This window comes from Manihot esculenta, chromosome 11 (assembly GCF_001659605.2).
Source record: "Manihot esculenta cultivar AM560-2 chromosome 11, M.esculenta_v8, whole genome shotgun sequence".
Classification (NCBI taxonomy): Eukaryota; Viridiplantae; Streptophyta; class Magnoliopsida; order Malpighiales; family Euphorbiaceae; genus Manihot; species Manihot esculenta.
In genome coordinates this window covers 523,103-540,439 of record NC_035171.2, presented here as the reverse complement: position 1 = coordinate 540,439, position 17,337 = coordinate 523,103, and the positions used below count along the sequence as shown (strand labels likewise).

The window sequence follows — 17,337 nt, the reverse complement described above, 5'->3', positions numbered from 1 at the left end:
CCCACTCTTCATTTTTCTTAAAAAAAAAAATGAAAAGAAAACTAAATTCCTTTTTGTGCCACTTGGAACTGGAAGAATGAATTTGTTGAGGTGTGCAGCTGCATTCACTTCTCTGGGCCCTGCGAGTCCGTTACATTTGTTTGCATTGGCTTGCCGAACTTTGCTGGTTTTTTATTAAAGTGTGTACATATTATTTTTCCTCAAAGGCTTGAAAAAACTTTCTACTGGGAAGAGATGAGAGAAAAATAATGTGTTGGTAGACTGGATTACTGCAGAAGCAATAAAATGGGCAGCTTGATTGCCTTGGTGTCGCAAATGGAGAAAGGTGACAGAATGAAGATCATTTGCAAGCTCATGAATGTCCCTGGATTATACCATGGATGTCGACTGAATGAGGACACTAGTCACCTTACAATAACATTCTGGTATCTTTTAGCCCGAGCATGGAAGATTGTTTCTTTACATGCGATAGCTTCCAAGATTAAGGGATCGAAAATGGCAATAATTCTCCTACAGGTCCAGCTCAAGAGATGATCTGAATGATCCGGGGTTATAGCGGCAATTGAACCAAAAGTTTTTCTTAACCGCCTGCGGTGGAGGTATGTATATAAGAATCACATTGTGTTATTTGTTTATTTCACCAATAATTACCAAGTGTATCAAACTTGTACTTTCAAATAATGAGAGCTCTTGATCTAAATACTAAAGATATTTAAGTCTGTCTACGTTATTAAGATGAATAACTATAATTTTCTTTTAATTTCAAAATAACAAAGCCTCATCTCAAATTGATAGTTAGAGATAAAGAACGATTAAATATGTTGAATTAAAATTTTAAATTATATCCTTTTATGTCTGTATATATAAATTCTAATTCAAACCTAGGGTTTCATGACTTTCTAGAAATGGACCCGAAGGCCCATTGCTTTAGTGGCATATAAGCTAGTCTATGATGACTGCACGTTCACCATTAAGTTTCAAAGTCAACCCGTGTGGAGTGGGGATAGCAGAACAGGTCTTCTTGAATCGTGTATCTTCAATTGCTTCTCTGTCTGTTTTCCTTGATCGGTCACCATGATTTCGAGGTCTCATGGAACCTCATCTGAACCAGAACATGATAATACCAACACCTTCGTCCATGACTTGATGATGGAAGAAACAGGGGATGAATTCTTTCAACCCAACAACAATCATCGATATCACCATCGAAGAGACACCAAGGTATATGCATATCAATTTCTTTTCTTTCTTTCCGGCATCAATAGGGATCAGATTAACAATTTTATCTCTGAACAATCCAATTTTAGGATCATAAAGAATTGGGATGGATCTTCATTCTCGCAAACCTCCTGCTAGAGATCCTGGTGCTGGCTTTTGACCAAATGGCCTTGCCGAATCAGCCTCGATATGGTTTGATAGTTTGGGGACTGTGTTCGGCAGTCATGTTTGTCTGCATCGCTGAGCTCATTTTTAAGGGAATGATCAAGGAAAAGCTAAGTATATTGCAATGCTTGAAATCTCTGCTTCCTTTTTCTTCTCCTGGTGGTAAGAAACCTTATGGCTTCGTGGATGCTTTGATCCTACTTGGTGCCAAGGTTCAAATGGCTTTGGCGAGCATTGGATATGCATATTTGCATCAAGGTAAAGAGAATCCAATCAAAATTTCTCTCGTATCCATTATTTTCACGGTATGTTATGCCTTTTCTAAATTACATAAGAACCGGAATGAAGCAAATCTTCTTCCGGTTAGACAGGAGAATTAAAGATGGTTTGAAGATGGTTCGGCAATTGCATAAACTATGAGCACTATACTTGTTCATTTCATGTCATTCTTTAATTTTTATCTACAGCTCCTACTGTACCAAACACAGATTCTATTATTGTCTTAAAAAAACTTCATCATTTATGCCGTGTTTGATATTGACATTAATATTGATATTGATGCGAGATTTGTTTCAGTTGGAGTGAATAGCAAAAGAAAAATAACTAACTTAATCAATTATCAGAAAGTTAGCATATTCAGTTTATTTGGTTGGTATTTTTTTTCAATTTCCTAGGAACTTAAGGAAATTAGTTCCTTGAAATTATGTAACTTCCAAAGAAATTAATGGTGACTTTGAACCAAACAAAACCTAAGATTTAGTTGTTGCTATTGACTGCTATTTGAGTTAATTTGTACAGATACCATTACTGTTGCTAGGTGTAGGGAAGAATGCAGTCTCTTGTTCTGGTTAATTACATTTTATACTAAAGGTTATCATATTTCTGTTAAGTAATTTTTAAAGATAATGTTACTATCTTTGTCTATATCATTCCCTTTTTTGCTTTTAATATTTTCAATAATGGCTTCATTGAAGATATTAACAAGGAAAAAGGTATAATAACGCTCAGAATGATTGAAAAAGAGACAGAGACAGAGAGAATGTTCTGAAGCTGAAACTAAAGCTGTTTAAAGTCCTTCCCAGTTGCAGGCAGAAAGAGAGACTTATGAGTGCATTGCCTCACAGTCTCAGATAGGAAGAGTTAGAGGATGCAGTGTCTAACCTGCAAGCAAATGGGATATGGCAGGCTAGTATTTTGGGAATGTTGATGGATCACATGCTAGCTGTGAACAACAAATTATAGGATACTACTCTCACACAAATGCTTAAGCTTTTCTTTTTTCTGAAAAAAACATTTATAAAATGACCCACAGACACACATATCATGACATTTCCAAACCCCCAGAGAATTCTCTCATCTTAGTTAAATTTTTGCCCTGCATTACTTATGCCCATCCTCTGGGATGGGAATTAGTTTACCGGAAAGTTTATTTTTTAGAATCTAATTTAATTAAATTAGAAAAAAATAAGTTTTTTTTTATTAAATAAAATAATATTTTTAACTTTTTAAAAAGTTAAATAAAAATGTTAATCAAATTAACGTTTTTGAAAATTTGAAATTCTCTGATTAAATTATCTCAACCAAATAAGGCGTTAGTGGGATAAAAAGTGAAATGATAAAATCTTTTCAATTCCTTCACCACTGATATTAAAATTTAATTTTGAAAAATCAAATTATTAGTTACATTACATTTATATTACAGCTTATTATAGTATAATTTTTCAATTTGAAGTTTTGTTTTTATGAATGTGTGTCACTATAGTCAAGTTTGATATTATTGTTAAAATTAGCATTAGAAATATTTTTAAATATGTTAATTAAAATTATAAAATTAAATTTATTATATTTCTAAAATATGGTTGATGACTAATATATTGATTATTTTGTTTTTTTTTTTCTAATAATTTTTAACTCAATTATCATCCAAGAATTTTGAAGGATCAATCTGAATGAGAATAATGCACTACAAGACAATATGTTAAACTATGTATGAATTATCTATAAATTATGATAAAAAATAAAAATATAAAATTACCTATGAATTTATCGTGGAAATCAAATTTTCAGTAATACCTACAAATCAATTCTATAAATAATCTGTTGATAATATTTTTTTTTTTTTTAAAAAAGAAGAAAATTGATTATCATACTTTAGTGAAAGGAAAGAAGAGCTGGATTTCCTATAAAATGCGAGCTCCTTTGCAACTTATGCCTAATTCTTCTCCAAGGCAAGGAGCCTTTTTTAATCCCATTAGTTGTTAAAATGAGAATTAATAAAATTAATTTCAAAATTAAAAATAAATTAAGAAGTTAATATAAAATAAAAAAATTCTTAATTGAAAATCAAATTTAATATTAAATTAGTAAAATATAGAACACAAAGACTTTTTAAAAAATCATCCAGCAATATTGAACTTTTCAAGAAGTCACCCTTAGTACTGCTCTCTAAGTTCAAACACGTTTAATTTTATAGTTCTAATAAAATTCGGTGTTTAATACGGTATGATGGCACCCTTTCTGTTAGTAATTTTTATCGGCGGTTTCGTAGGTGATATATATCGTTACAAAAGCATCTACAGAGCCGCCGTTTCTGATTATCTATGGAAACTTTTGTAGGTATAGTTTAGCCTCGAGATGATATTGAATCAAATATTTTTAAATATTCAATTCGATCGAATCCTAATAGAATATGAATTTAGATAATTATAATCGAATTTGAAATGAATTTAGATTTTAAAAATAATATCCGTTGCAGATTCGAATTGGATTCGATTTTATGTAGATTTACCTACTATCCGAATCTATTTATATAAATAATTAATTTAATATAAAAATTATATTTTATAATAATATTTATAAATTTTTTTATATATTTTTATTTAAAAATTTAAATTTAAATATTCTTTGAAAATATTAAATTTTTTAAATAAAAATTATTAATAAAAAATATATTTTATATAAATTATTAATTAAAATTTATAAAATAATTAAATTTGAAATGAATTTAAATAATTTAAATTAATTTTTAATTGAATTTAAACGAATTTAAATATTACTAATATAAATAAATCGAATTTGAATACGAATAATTTAATTTTTTAAATTCAGATAGTTTAATTTTCATAGATATTCTTATCTGTTTACGTCCCTAGTTTAGCCCATCAAAATTAGTATTTGGATTAAAATTCCTAAAGACAAAGGTAGAGGTGTAAAAGAAATTTGAAGATGACATATTTAAATAATTTTTATATATATATATAAAAAACAAAGCCGAAACTGACGGAAAATTCAGGGAGACGTTTCCTCGGCCTTAAAGCCCTTCCTTTTATTAAGCTGTGAACTGAAACTCCCACTTCGCTCACTCCGCAGCTCCTTACTTCCACTTCCACTTCCAACAATGTCATCAATGGAGTCTCTCATCCTCAAGCTCCATGAAATCTCTGCCGTTAAATTTGGCAACTTCAAGCTTAAATCTGGCATCTCCTCCCCAATATACATCGACCTCCGCCTCATCATCTCCTACCCTTCCCTACTCAGCCACATCTCCCAAACCCTAATCTCCTCCGTCTCTTCCTCCTCCTCCTTTGACCTTATCTGCGGCGTCCCTTACACCGCCCTCCCTATCGCCACCTGCGTCTCCCTCTCTAATGGCATCCCCATGGTCATGCGCCGCAAGGAAGTTAAAGACTACGGCACCTCTAAGGCCATTGAAGGCGTCTTCCAGAGTGGCCAAACTTGCCTTATTGTCGAAGATCTCGTCACCAGCGGCACCTCCGTTCTCGAGACCGCCGCTCCTTTGCGTGCGGCGGGATTGAACGTCAGCGATGCTGTCGTTTTAATAGATAGGGAACAAGGCGGGAGGGAGAATTTGGAGGTGAATGGAATTAAACTGCATTCGATTATTAAGTTGAGTGAGATGGTTAGGGTCTTGAGGGAGAAGGGGAAGTTGGATGAGGAAATGGAAAGAATCGTGATGAAGTTTCTGGAGGAGAATAGGAAGGTGGCAGCTCCAGCCATGGCTAAAGTTAGGACTAAGGCTTTGAAATTTGAAGAGAGAGCAAAGTTGGCGAAGAATCCAACAGGGAAGAGACTATTTGAATTGATGGTCAAGAAGGAGAGTAATTTGTGTTTGGCTGCTGATGTTGGGACTGCTGCTGAGTTGCTCGACCTTGCTGAGAAGGCGAGTGTTTTCTGTAAACTTTTTTCTTTCCTGGAAAATTTTCAGTTTCTTCGAAAAAGAGGAAAGAGTTGCCTGAAAATGTCTAGACCCATAAAGTTCCGTTACTTTTCCTCTTAGGCTAACTTAATTTTTATCTTTATGTAGGTTGGACCAGAGATTTGCATGTTGAAAACCCATGTTGATATATTTCCTGATTTCACCCCAGATTTTGGTTCAAGGCTTCGCGCGGTATGTTTCTACATCACCTAATATTTCAAGTTTGCAGCTTTTGAGGGTTCGTTATGTTATTGTTGTTGTTATTATTTATTATTAATTTAGCACACGTTATATGGAGATTGAGTTTATTTGGTTCCCTAGAACGTACAACATTCAACTACCTGAAATCAACTTTTTTTTACATTATATATCCTGTAATGATGAGAGAATAGTTCTGGAAACTATTGTTGTTGATCCATAATTGTTATGACAGAATGGAGACAGGCATTCATACTTTAGTTAGTGCTTGATTGTTTATGAAGTTTGGTTAGATCAATATTTATGCAAAAATGGTTTACCGATATGCCTATAATTTTTAGGTACCTTAAAATAAGGCATTTGAAACTTGAAAAGAATACCAATTCTTGTAGATCCATATAGTTCACAACTAGTTTGAGATTAAGGCCTGTTGTTGTTGTTGTAGTATTAAGTTGCTGGAACCTGGAAGCTTTCTTACTCTCTTTATTTGGCACTTCTAGAAATGTCACATTTTAAAGTTTGTGTATTGCTAACTTCTAGTTGCTTGTCTTGGATACTGAAGATCGCAGATAAATATAATTTCGTAATTTTTGAAGATCGCAAGTTTGCCGACATTGGCAACACTGTGACTATGCAGTATGAAGGGTGAGACCCAACTGCCACATGGCTTTAGCTTTTTACTGTTTATTTTTCCTTTTTCCTTTTTCCTTTAGTAATAAGTGCCCACGCACATGCCTGAGACATCCTTGTCTTTGCTCGGCAGGGGCATCTTTCATATTCTGGATTGGGCTGATATTGTTAATGCTCACATTATTTCTGGTCCTGGAATTGTGGATGGATTGAAATTGAAGGTTTGACACATAGCTGTGCTATTTTTCACTACATCTATACTAGAGGATTCTACCTGATTCATATCTATTCTTGAATTCTTTTTAGGGTCTGCCTCGTGGTAGGGGCTTGTTGTTGCTTGCAGAAATGAGTTCAGCTGGTAACTTTGCCACTGGAGATTACACAGCTGCAGCAGTAAAAATTGCTGAAGAACATTCAGATTTTGTCATTGGTTTCATCTCAGTTAATCCAGCATCATGGTCAGGTGCACCAGTAAACCCAGCATTTATTCAGGCAACCCCAGGAGTTCAAAAGGTGACTGGGGGAGATGCTCTTGGCCAGCAATACAACACTCCATATTCTGTAAGTTAACTGAAATTGCTTCTGACAACTTTCTATTCCTTTCTTAAGTTGTAGCACTACTTTATTTTTCACTACTTTCCGCCTTTTCCAATGATTTACATCAGCAAAGTATGTTAGTCTTGGCTTTGTTGTAGCTTTTCTATAACTGTGGGACATGATTTTCCAGGTGATCTATGATAGGGGTAGTGACATCATCATTGTGGGCCGGGGGATTATAAAGGCAGCAGATCCGGCAGAAGCAGCCCGTGAATATCGACTTCAAGGATGGGATGCCTACCTAGCTAAGTGCACTTGAGGCTGCAGTGGGTCTGCTTCCCTCTGCTTTAATGCTCAAAATGGTTTTTGTTTGATTAACAGATGAGCCATTTGTTGTTTAATTTTCAACTACATGATCTCGGGATATCATACAAACTTGATAACAGGTTTTGAACATCCCTTGTCTCTGGTCTTTTTAAGGCTTTGATATTTATATACGAGGCGGCGACGAAGGCTGTTTGTCAACATTTTGAATTCTTCTGGAATGTGTGAAAGCTTTCTAACGTCCCATTGAACCCTAAATACAGGGAATAAATCAATGAAAATAAGTTGACAATGCTCAGTTGAATCCATAATTTTATTTGATGTAACTTTGTGTTGCTGTCATGATTGTCTAAAAGCAGCTAATATGGCAGTCCGTATGCGTAGCGACATGGCTTAAGCATTTCATTAATATAAAAGTTGAATTTTATTTGATATGTAAAATAGCGACACTGTATTTGATTTAGAATTTTACTTGTTTTTATGTTTTCAACTGGACAGTCTTGTTTTGGTTTTAACTCCTAATCTATCAAAGTATTCTTAATGAGATTTGAGCCATGAGAAATGAAACGTCTCAAGCATTTTATCCACGTCGCGTCCTTTAAATCTCATCAAAGAGAAGGAAGGAAGCTTCTGGGTTTTGTTCATTAATTTTACTTATAACTAAAGATTAAAAGTAGCATGCATTTTCGCTTAAATTTGATTTAAATTAAAGAAAATTTATTGATTAATATGCGTGCATGAAGCCAAATATAAGATAAATTATATAATAAATAGGTGATTTCATATTAGCATTTGACATAAACTAATAGGAAAGTGGCAACTCAATAATTATGTTATTTTATTTTTTAGTAGTTATTCTTTGTGAAACCCACTATTAGTTGTTGAATTCACTTTTATTCACACATCTTTCTTTAATTGGATTGTCATTTTGCGTTGATTGATAGAGCCACTGCTATATTGTCATTCTTAGGCTTAGAGGCCTAAACCCAAGTCTCTACAGCAGAAAGAAACCGTTGCCCCAAATACAGAAGCGTGAAAATAAAGCCACTGCGCTTTCTCAAAACCTTCTGTAAAAGAACCATAACGAGAACATATGAAAATTCTTGAATTTACAACGCTCAAAGTCAATCGCAATATCCCACCAATGAGTTTTGAAGTCATCGATAAAACTGATGGGTTTTGAACTTGGACCTAATTAAAGTCTATTATTAAAAATAAAAAAATCAACCGCATCGTCAAATAATCATCTTATCAGTCTTCAACTATTGACAACATTTTTTCACGTTTCTTCCATGCTATGCAGTGGCGTGAGTTACATGTATGATTGGAGAATGTACCAAGCGGTGCTTCAAAGGTTAAAATATTACGCGTGTAAAGTAACAGAAGCCCACAATCCAAGTCTATCTATGCACTTCTCTTTTTTAAGAGGTAAGAGTCGAGCTGCAACATGAGGACTTCCCATCTACCCACTTGAAGAAACTAAAAGCAAAATTTCAAGTAGATGGCTCCACGATAAGTTCATGCATTAACTAATTCAACGCACACATTTGTGGTCCATGAATTGCTACATATGGCAGTGCAGAATAGCACATCTAAATCTAATTAAATATTATCGCTGCAGGCATAAACGCGTCATGTCTCCCATTCATGTATTTGGTGCATGGACAAGCAAAGAGAGTTTGCCTTCTTACAACTCAAAGAATACATGATCAGAAGACTCGTCACACTGCAAAACCAATTTACTACCTCTGGTTACTCAACAGAATGGAAAGATATCACCTCACTGCTCTTTCCAAATCCTACCAGTCACCCTAAGCTTCAATTCCTTCCGGTCTCCACCAGAGAAGAAAAGAGCCATGTTTCGCTGAATGATGAGACCATCAAAACTGTCACGCACCTTTCTGTGGCTGTCCCTTATGCTCCTAGGCACTCCTTGCCATATCATCTTCCTTCCATTCCCACCCACTTCCAGGCTGTAGCTATAGTTCTTTGCTTCATTGTCATCACCCATAAACCTCAAGAATGCTATGTAGACAGGGGCCATACCCAGCTGGAAAGCTTCGAAATGTAGACAAAAATATTGACCAAAGCAGCTAAAAACCTACAATTAAAGAGGGAGAGAAGGAAAAAAATGGGGACAAACTAGTCATTATGTAGTCATGAAAACTTTTGCAAAAGTTCACTCTAGAAGAAATCAGCATGATATGTCAACAGGTGGAGCTATGAAGACTTAATCTACATAATGACTCAATGAGGCTTGTTAGTAAAAAGGTGCAACGTTTATGAGGCATGGATTTACAGGTACATTATTAATGTTAATTGGATCTACATGAAAAATTCTTTTCTGAGGTGCATAAAAAAAGGTATTGCCCTTCATCTGTTCACGATCAAGGGGGGATCCAAAAACTAACAAGAGAATCAAGCACAAACCAGAACAATACCGTTAGCATCCATGTTGCATTCTCAACTTCATGTGGATTCGATTTGACATATCGATGATTGAAAGTGCTACCATTATGCATGTCAACTTTGTGATCATCCTTCAAGTGGGCAACCAGATAAGGAATATCACCTATCACTGTGCATTCTGATCCAGCATAGGGGCAGTTATATGGTCTAAAAACACACTGTGATTCATGTTTTAACTTGCTGTAGTATGGGTATATGCCCATGCACCCGAAACTCTGATATTTACACGGAAGTTCAAGAGATGCTGCAACCTTCTCTAATGCAAGACATCTGATGTTACCAAGTTCATGCCTGCAGGTGGGGCACCGATTATGAACCCTGGGTTTGCAGCCAGAACATAATGTATGACCATTTGAGCACTGCAAATGATGACAAACAATCAATATAGAACAAGTATTCAAATGAAAATTTTAAATTCCTCCTATGATGTGTGCATGTGTGAGCATTCATGTGTACTGTGTCCAAAAGATGTATCCATAATTGAACTCATATAATTTTAAAACCAAAAAAGGTTTCAGGAATGGCAAGTTTCAATCACATGAATGCCCCGTGATCACAAATGACCAAGAAAGCATTACAGCAAACCTGGTGAATAGGAGGATACATAGCATTTAAGCACACAGGGCACTCTAACAATTCGCGGACACTGCTAGACACCGTCACATTAGGTTTCAAAGCTGTCTGAGCAGGATCATTCACACTTTCACCAACATCCATCATGTCTTCATTTTGAGGAGGATCAATAACCTCTGGCTTACTTCTCATGTCATCAAATAAAGGATTGCCAGATGCCATGATAGTGTTGCCACTCTGTAAAAAATAAATAAAATACATATAAAGCAAATCACTGCCAACTCTATGAAGGTGATTAGGAACTTCAATGCTCATAACATGTCATATAGGATAGGGAGAACACAGGATTGGATTCAATATTATTTATTCATTAATTGGCTGGGGGTACCATAACTCTAATAGAAAGCCAAGCATGCTAATCAGTTCACGTTAGCTATAAAGTAAACTTTTAACATCTTCAAGCAATTATCTGCTAATAATTCAATAGTACAAGCTATTTACTGATCATTTTCACCATTGCCTCCTTTCACCATTTCACGTCCCAAATAAGATTGACATATAATTCTAAGGTGCATACAGCAACTAACTAAGCATGTTCTTGCATGATTTATGCAAGGAGTTGACAAGTTGCAGTTCCTCAACCTACTAATGGTAAGGCAATTAGCTCACATAAAGTTTCATGATTTGACTCAAACTTCAAAACACAAACAAACAGAAAATTAACAGACTTCTGTTCTTGTAGGATGTCCACTGAAACAACTGAATAATACAAAGCCTCACGGGCTGCCTCACAGCAATCCTAGAGCATCTAATTAACATATAAATAGAAAGCCACACATGATCAAGAGAAACAAACATATCACCTGCTTATGCTAATCTAAAAAGACACTACAGATAGCATAGAATCCAAGATATTAAATACCAGTGTGGCACAGAAGGCAGTCTTCTGACAAAGTTAGAAAACACTTCAAATGGAGATCATCAGCAAGATGTGACTCCATAATTTCTAATCAAGACTATTACTTGTCTGAACCTCTGCACAACACTCAACATATTACACAAAAAACACCAAATTACAATGCCATATACAAGACGCATATTATGAAATGACGATGAGAAGCCATCACTCTCTCTCTCTGAACCAAATAACCGTAACCAATAGGAACACCTAACACTTCCAGAGACTACAGGACAGGATGAATTAAATATAAACCTTTTTAACCTTACGAGCAAAAGTGTACAAATTGTCTTGACGTTCGAAGGAGAAGATCCAAAAACATGGAGGGGAATAATCAAATGGGGGAAAAAGGCCACATGAAAATCCAAAGCAAAGAGGTAGTAGATCTATAATATTCCAAAAGAATATTCACGCAAAATGGGAACTTTGAGACGAAAAACTACACAAAAACAAAACCAATCAGCAAAAGATCAAACACCCAGAAAAAAAGGATAAAAACAGAACCCAGAGTATCAGACTCATTAATGAAAGATGTCGATCCAGAAACATGGTGGGGAATAATCAAATGGGGGGGAAAGCCAACATGAAAATCTAAAGCAAATAAGCAGTAGATCTAGAATATTCCAAAAGCAAATTCACGCAGAATGGGAACTTTTAGACGAAAAATTACACAAAAACAAAACCAATCAGCAAAAGAACAAACACCCAGAAAAAAAAAAAAAAAAAAAAAAAAGGATAAAAACATAAGCCAGAAGATCAGACTAGTAAACGAAAGATGTACCTGCGCTTAGGGTTTTGAATCTTTTGATTAATAACTCATAGTCTCAAAAAAGGAAGAAAAAATGAAAGCGGAGAGATTTGAGCTGCAGTGTGGGCGTCTATTAAATGATAATGCAATAAATGAGATCAGAGATGAAATGCGCGTAAATATAGACGAGGGTATAGGATTTCAAATTAAAGTCGTGTTGAGAGAGAGAGAGAGAGAGGAGCGTGCAGAGAGGAGGAGAGTAAGAAAGAGAAAATTCTCGAGAAAATACAAAAAGGAAAGGTTAAGGAAATGTGGGGCCCTATGCCTGGTTTTCGTTTTTGTTTCTCTTCCTCTACAGTTTGACGAAAAAAAACCCAGCTTTTTTCTTAGTAACCTCAAATCCCAGAAAGTTAGAGAGATTAGAATTTGATTTTAACTTATAAACGAGAAAGCTGTGTATGATGCTGCTGTGCGGAGGACAGAGTCAGAGAAGGAGGCAATGGGCCGGAAATGCTGTGGACGGCACTAACCGTGTTTGGTGGCCACAGTCTAAGCAGACTTGGGCAACAGTCTTGATTAACCATCAATATTTACTGTATCAAACTTCACAGTCGTGACGTCGTCGCTGGAACTATGCTCGCTGCGGTCCCCGTCCCATGATTTTAGATATCTTTTAATTCCATCTGAAGTAAATTAAAATTTTATAATTTAGAATGAACAAAGGTATATGTAATTATTTGATTATGATGATTATTAATTATAATAAGTTTAGCATAAATTTTATTATATATTGACGATAAATTTAAATTAATAAAAGAATATTTTTAATAACATTAGATTAAAAAGTAACATTGTTATATAAAATTATTGATTAATGTGCTTAGTTTTATTACCAAAAGGTTTAATGGAGATCGAAAATTAATTTGTTGTCATTAGGAATGAAATGAAGAGTGGCCACTTGGAAAGGAGCTTCCAAGGAACCAGCTTTTGTCTTAACTGTGCATGACATTCTCGAAGTCACTTTTCCTTGTTTTTTAAAAAGACATTGCTAATTAGCAAACCTGTAAATGGAAAAAAGGCCTTTCAAGTTTGGAAGAGAAAGTGTGTTTATTAATGATTAAGTACAGCTTTAAACCCACTTCTATTTTATTATTTTCCTACTCATTTTGAAGTTAAACATTATCCTCTCTAACTTTTAGCAATTTCTTTAAAGTAATACAATTCTATCTCACTCTCTCCTCTGTTTTTAAACTGATGATATTTTATCACTTTATACTTTAAATTTTGTATTTAGAAGGTTATAAGTTAAAAGTTTATGTATATTCCAAATTCATCTTTAAAAATGTTCAACAATCTACAATAAATATTTAATTACTGCAACTATTTCGTTTAAAATAGATCGAATTATTTTTAAATTGGTATTGGCATGTGGTCGTGTGAAGTAGTTTATATATACATTTTTTTTTTCTACTTAAAATGGCAGTTTGAAGCTAGCCTAAATAGCATACTAAGAGTCATTCTATCAATGGTGAACTGGTTGTTTAATTCATTCTTTGTTCAAATATTTCATCTTAAACTACTTGATAAAACCATGGCTAAAACTTTTCTAAAATATCCAAAATAAACGCTGCTGTTGAAGAATGTTACAGCGGCATAATAACAAATGCATAGTCTGCAATCTTAAATCTTTCATTTTTCTTTTTTTATAATCATCTCTTGTTGAGTATTGAATGGTGTAATAATTAAGAAATTACGTCTGAAATAGCACTCTTCTTTTCTTTAGCTTCAAAAGTCTCCCCCACATGGACATAAATCTATGGCAAATGGTATCAAGTAAGTTCCTATAATCAATGCATATATTGATCTATCTGATAAATCATGAAATCATCATTCCTAAAAGCATTACCTCAGACTTGAGGAGGAACGAACATTCCCTTTTTCAAGGGCGTGCTGGGCCATAATTCAGCTTATGATTCCATCGGCAGCTCAGAAAATGCATGTTCATACGTAATGGCACATTGATACGTAGAATTGAAGCAACGCTCTGATGTACAAAGCTTTGGATTTGATAATTATTTAAGCTGAAGTCGTGCAAACATAGAAGGGTTTGGATCCGGAACCCATATTATTATCGGACAATCCGAGTAGCTGTAACCACTGACCAACCCATAAAACAAACTAGAGCAAAAGCAGAAAACGCATTGAAGCCCAAACCAAAGACCACAATGCTTCATTGTGTTGCTCTTCAACTTTCAGAAATTTAGCTTAGTCGATTCTTTTAAGCTCAATTTTACTCTGTTATAGTTATGGCTAATTTCGGTTCTCCTGATAGTTTGTTTGATTGGCCAAAAATCTAAAGAAAAGCTAGAAAAATTTACTTATAAGTCGTTACTTTTCACTGCTGCACTTTCTCTCTCGGCGTTGTAAGCGATTAGTTACTGTGTACTGATAATTGCAGCAATTGATTAGGGAAACATCAAGTAATCATGCCTGACATGCAAGCTCTCGTCGTTGATTTTCTTAACAAACTTAAGAAGTGGTGAATTCCTTATCAAATGACATTTATTTTGATTTTTTGACTAGTTTCATGGGCTCAGTTTGATTTATTTTGTTTCTCCGTACCAATAAGATGGAGGGTTCTTAGGCCACTACAAGTGCAACGGGGAACTATCAAGGTCGGTAATTTTACAGCAACTAGTGGCCAAGTGCCTTATACCAACCAGGCTGGACTTTGACTGATGCCGTGAAGACTGTTTTTGGAGAGCTACTAATTTCAGCAAACCCTGTTGGTATGTGTCATGGTTTCAAAATTTAGCACTTGCTTGAAATCTTACACTTGATTTGAACTCTTTCAAAACCAAGTTAATCTAAAGAATCACCTAATAATCTATAATAACAAATGTCATGTTAGCTGGGATTATACAAGCGAACAATGAATCTAACGAGCAGCATATGCTCATAAGTCTCACAAAAGTTATTAAAAAAACAACTGGACATGAGAATTCATGAACAAACTGTTTATTTTATTATAGGAAAAAATAATAATTATACATTATTATCGATACCAACGTTACAATAATCCTCACCTTCTTTACAGGGGATGGTCTACAAGGAGTGAAGGCACCACTCATGAACTCTAAAGGTCTACGATAGCCAACTGAGCCCAGCTGTAATACCCGGCTAGACTCCGGTATCGGAATTCCTACCGTCCGGTGGAATCTCGGATGTCGGAAGCCTCTAGTAGGGTAGAAACATATTTTCATAAAATGTTTTAAGGTATTTCATGGTTTTAAGTAAAATGGAAATGAGTTTTTGCATTAAAACAACCTTGGAGGAAAACTCAGGTTCGGCCGCCGAACATGCATGCCTTCGGGAGCGCCTTTAGGCCCCCGAAAGCACAAGTGAGGGAAGTCCAGGTTCGGCCGCCGAACCTCAAGTTCGGCCGCCGAACATGGCATGCATGCGGAGGCACATTCGGCCCCCGAACGTGGCCTGGCCAGCCACTATAAAAGGGTCCCTTAGCCGAAAACGGGCGAGCTTTTCCCCATTTTCGGCCAAGGTGAGCTTTCCGCCGCCCCTCACCGATCTTTGATGTTTTTCCTCTAGATCTTTCAAGTTTTTCACTTGTTTTAACTTCGTTTTGAAGATTTGAGCTTTTGAGCAAAGTTTTGGAGCTTTGAGGTTCAAGAACTCGAATCTCTTCCAACTCCAAGTTTGGTCGCCTCTACTCTAGATCTTCAAGAGGTAAGAGTCGATCTCTAGCTTATGTTATGTTTTAAGTAAGTTTTATGAAGTTCATGGGGGTAGAATGCATGTTTAGGTCATAGTTACGTTATGGGTTTTTGGTGTGATTTTTGAACAATGTGAGTTGCTTGTGTGTTGTAGTTGGGGTTTTTGATGGTTTGATGCCCCTAGGAACTTGTATGTTTGCTTGTGTATGGTTGGGAATGTTGAAGAATAGGTTTATGCATGTTTGGATGAGATTGGAGGCAAATGTGCTTCAAGGAGGCAAGTTTCTGCCCTTTGGCAGAAACCAGGTTCGGCAGCCGAAGGAACTTTCGGCCGCCGAACATGGCTGGGGAGGCAGGCCTTTCGGCTGTCGAAGTTGCCCCCGAAAAGAGACTTTCGTCTCTGTCTGGGACTTTCGGCCGCCGAAGGTGCCGCCGAACATGCATGAGTTTCGCCTCTGTCTGGGAGTTTCGGCAGCCGAAGGTGCCGCCGAACCTGCCTGACTTTCGGCTCTGGAGGGACTTTCGGCCGCCGAACCTGCCGCCGAAAGTGCCCTGTTCAGCCATTTCTTGCATGTTTCTCTATGATTATTTCATGATGTTTTAGGGGGGGTTTTTGGGGAATAGTTTAGAGTGATGTTCATGTATGTTGGTCCCTCATTTGAGTCCACCTGTGTAGGTTCGGACCCGAGGAACCGAGGACCCCAGCAGTGAGTCTGTTGCCCCAGTGTCTGGTCAGAGCTACCTAGAGGTGAGTGGAATAACTTATTATGTTTTAAAGCAAAGAATGAACTTTTCAGCATGTTCCACGCATCATAAATGCCATGTGATGAATTAGGTTGCTTGCATTAGAATTCACAAATATGTTGCATTGCATATTTTTATGTTGATGTGGATGAATGTTGGATGATCCATAGCCCTCGATCTATGATATGACGATGTGATATGTACGGTACGGAAAGTAAGACAAGTGGGACCCATTCTACGTTCGCTGGCACTATGTAAGGGAAAGACCAGGACCCATTCTACGTTCTGGCACAGTTGGACACTGTTATGTTATGATATGTTATGTAAGGGAAAGACCAGGACCCATTCTACGTTCTGGCACAGTTGGACCATGTAGAGGGCTATTGGTGACAAGTTCATCCTTGATGTGATTAGATGTGATGTGATGCATTCCATGATCCATATGATTTAAATGTTTTTTATTATTCTGCTCACTGGGCTCTAGTAGCTAATCCCTCTCCCATTTCCCCAGGATTGCAGGTACAGGGTTGACCAGGAGGTTTACAAGAGTAATGAAGTCTAATTTATGTAATAGATAGTGTGGACATGATAAATGTATTAATGTTATGTAAAAGTACAGTTTCAGTCATGTAATGATATTGAGGATTAGATATTGTGCTTGGCATTGTGTATGAGGTATCCCTTTTATTACATGATCAAAAATGTTTTATAATGTTCATGAAAGCCAACTCATCTCATGTTGTATCGCCCGTTGGGGCATTGATGAGATCCCACAGAGGGATCACGATTATGATCATGACTATGTACATGTATATTCAGGTTGAGT

The 17,337-nt window shown here is 36.0% G+C and overlaps 3 protein-coding genes across 7 annotated transcripts; 2 read left to right on the top strand and 1 right to left on the bottom strand.

Annotated features, from left to right (window-relative positions):
- The first annotated feature begins 965 nt into the window (after positions 1–965).
- On the top strand, positions 966–2,526 carry LOC110626562. Of its 3 annotated transcripts, none has more exons than XM_021772541.2 (3): positions 966–1,221; positions 1,308–1,641; positions 2,466–2,526. In XM_021772541.2, the coding sequence occupies exons 1-3, from the start codon at positions 1,075–1,077 to the stop codon at positions 2,489–2,491; spliced, it is 507 nt and encodes a 168-aa protein (XP_021628233.1). In that variant the 5' UTR covers positions 966–1,074; the 3' UTR covers positions 2,492–2,526. The 3 variants fall into 3 exon arrangements, with proteins under 3 accessions (XP_021628233.1, XP_021628234.1, XP_021628231.1); XM_021772542.2 differs by lacking the exon at positions 2,466–2,526 and adding an exon at positions 2,392–2,411; XM_021772539.2 differs by lacking the exon at positions 2,466–2,526 and having other exon boundaries at positions 967–1,221; positions 1,308–1,958.
- A 2,149-nt stretch (positions 2,527–4,675) lies between these two features.
- Positions 4,676–7,596, top strand: LOC110626560 (uridine 5'-monophosphate synthase). 2 transcript variants are annotated; one of them, XM_021772536.2, is made up of 6 exons: positions 4,679–5,563; positions 5,708–5,791; positions 6,360–6,442; positions 6,561–6,648; positions 6,734–6,988; positions 7,155–7,596. In XM_021772536.2, the coding sequence occupies exons 1-6, from the start codon at positions 4,781–4,783 to the stop codon at positions 7,281–7,283; spliced, it is 1,422 nt and encodes a 473-aa protein (XP_021628228.1). In that variant the 5' UTR covers positions 4,679–4,780; the 3' UTR covers positions 7,284–7,596. The 2 variants fall into 2 exon arrangements, with proteins under 2 accessions (XP_043818009.1, XP_021628228.1); XM_043962074.1 differs by lacking the exons at positions 6,360–6,442; positions 6,561–6,648 and having other exon boundaries at positions 4,676–5,563.
- Positions 7,597–8,763: 1,167 nt separating this feature from the next.
- On the bottom strand, positions 8,764–12,456 carry LOC110626847 (E3 ubiquitin-protein ligase DIS1). 2 transcript variants are annotated; one of them, XM_021772976.2, is made up of 4 exons: positions 12,070–12,456; positions 10,343–10,567; positions 9,730–10,116; positions 8,764–9,389 (listed from the first exon to the last, which is right to left on the bottom strand). In XM_021772976.2, the coding sequence occupies exons 2-4, from the start codon at positions 10,550–10,552 to the stop codon at positions 9,069–9,071; spliced, it is 918 nt and encodes a 305-aa protein (XP_021628668.1). In that variant the 5' UTR covers positions 10,553–10,567; positions 12,070–12,456; the 3' UTR covers positions 8,764–9,068. The 2 variants fall into 2 exon arrangements, with proteins under 2 accessions (XP_021628668.1, XP_021628669.1); XM_021772977.2 differs by lacking the exon at positions 12,070–12,456 and adding an exon at positions 11,253–12,006.
- Positions 12,457–17,337: the final 4,881 nt, after the last annotated feature.

Bases quoted from the DNA above. Each gene is read 5' to 3' on its own strand.
- LOC110626562 (XM_021772539.2), top strand. From the start codon at position 1,075: ATGATTTCGAGGTCTCATGGAACCTCATCTGAACCAGAACATGATAAT. The intron at 1,222-1,307 runs GTATATGCATAT...ATCCAATTTTAG, and splicing joins ACCATCGAAGAGACACCAAG to GATCATAAAGAATTGGGATG.
- LOC110626560 (XM_021772536.2), top strand. From the start codon at position 4,781: ATGTCATCAATGGAGTCTCTCATCCTCAAGCTCCATGAAATCTCTGCC. The intron at 5,792-6,359 runs GTATGTTTCTAC...TGGATACTGAAG, and splicing joins TTGGTTCAAGGCTTCGCGCG to ATCGCAGATAAATATAATTT. The intron at 6,649-6,733 runs GTTTGACACATA...AATTCTTTTTAG, and splicing joins TGGATGGATTGAAATTGAAG to GGTCTGCCTCGTGGTAGGGG.
- LOC110626847 (XM_021772976.2), bottom strand. From the start codon at position 10,552: ATGGCATCTGGCAATCCTTTATTTGATGACATGAGAAGTAAGCCAGAG. The intron at 10,117-10,342 runs GTTTGCTGTAAT...CATCATTTGCAG, and splicing joins TGTATCCTCCTATTCACCAG to TGCTCAAATGGTCATACATT. The intron at 9,390-9,729 runs GTATTGTTCTGG...CTTTAATTGTAG, and splicing joins ATGCAACATGGATGCTAACG to GTTTTTAGCTGCTTTGGTCA.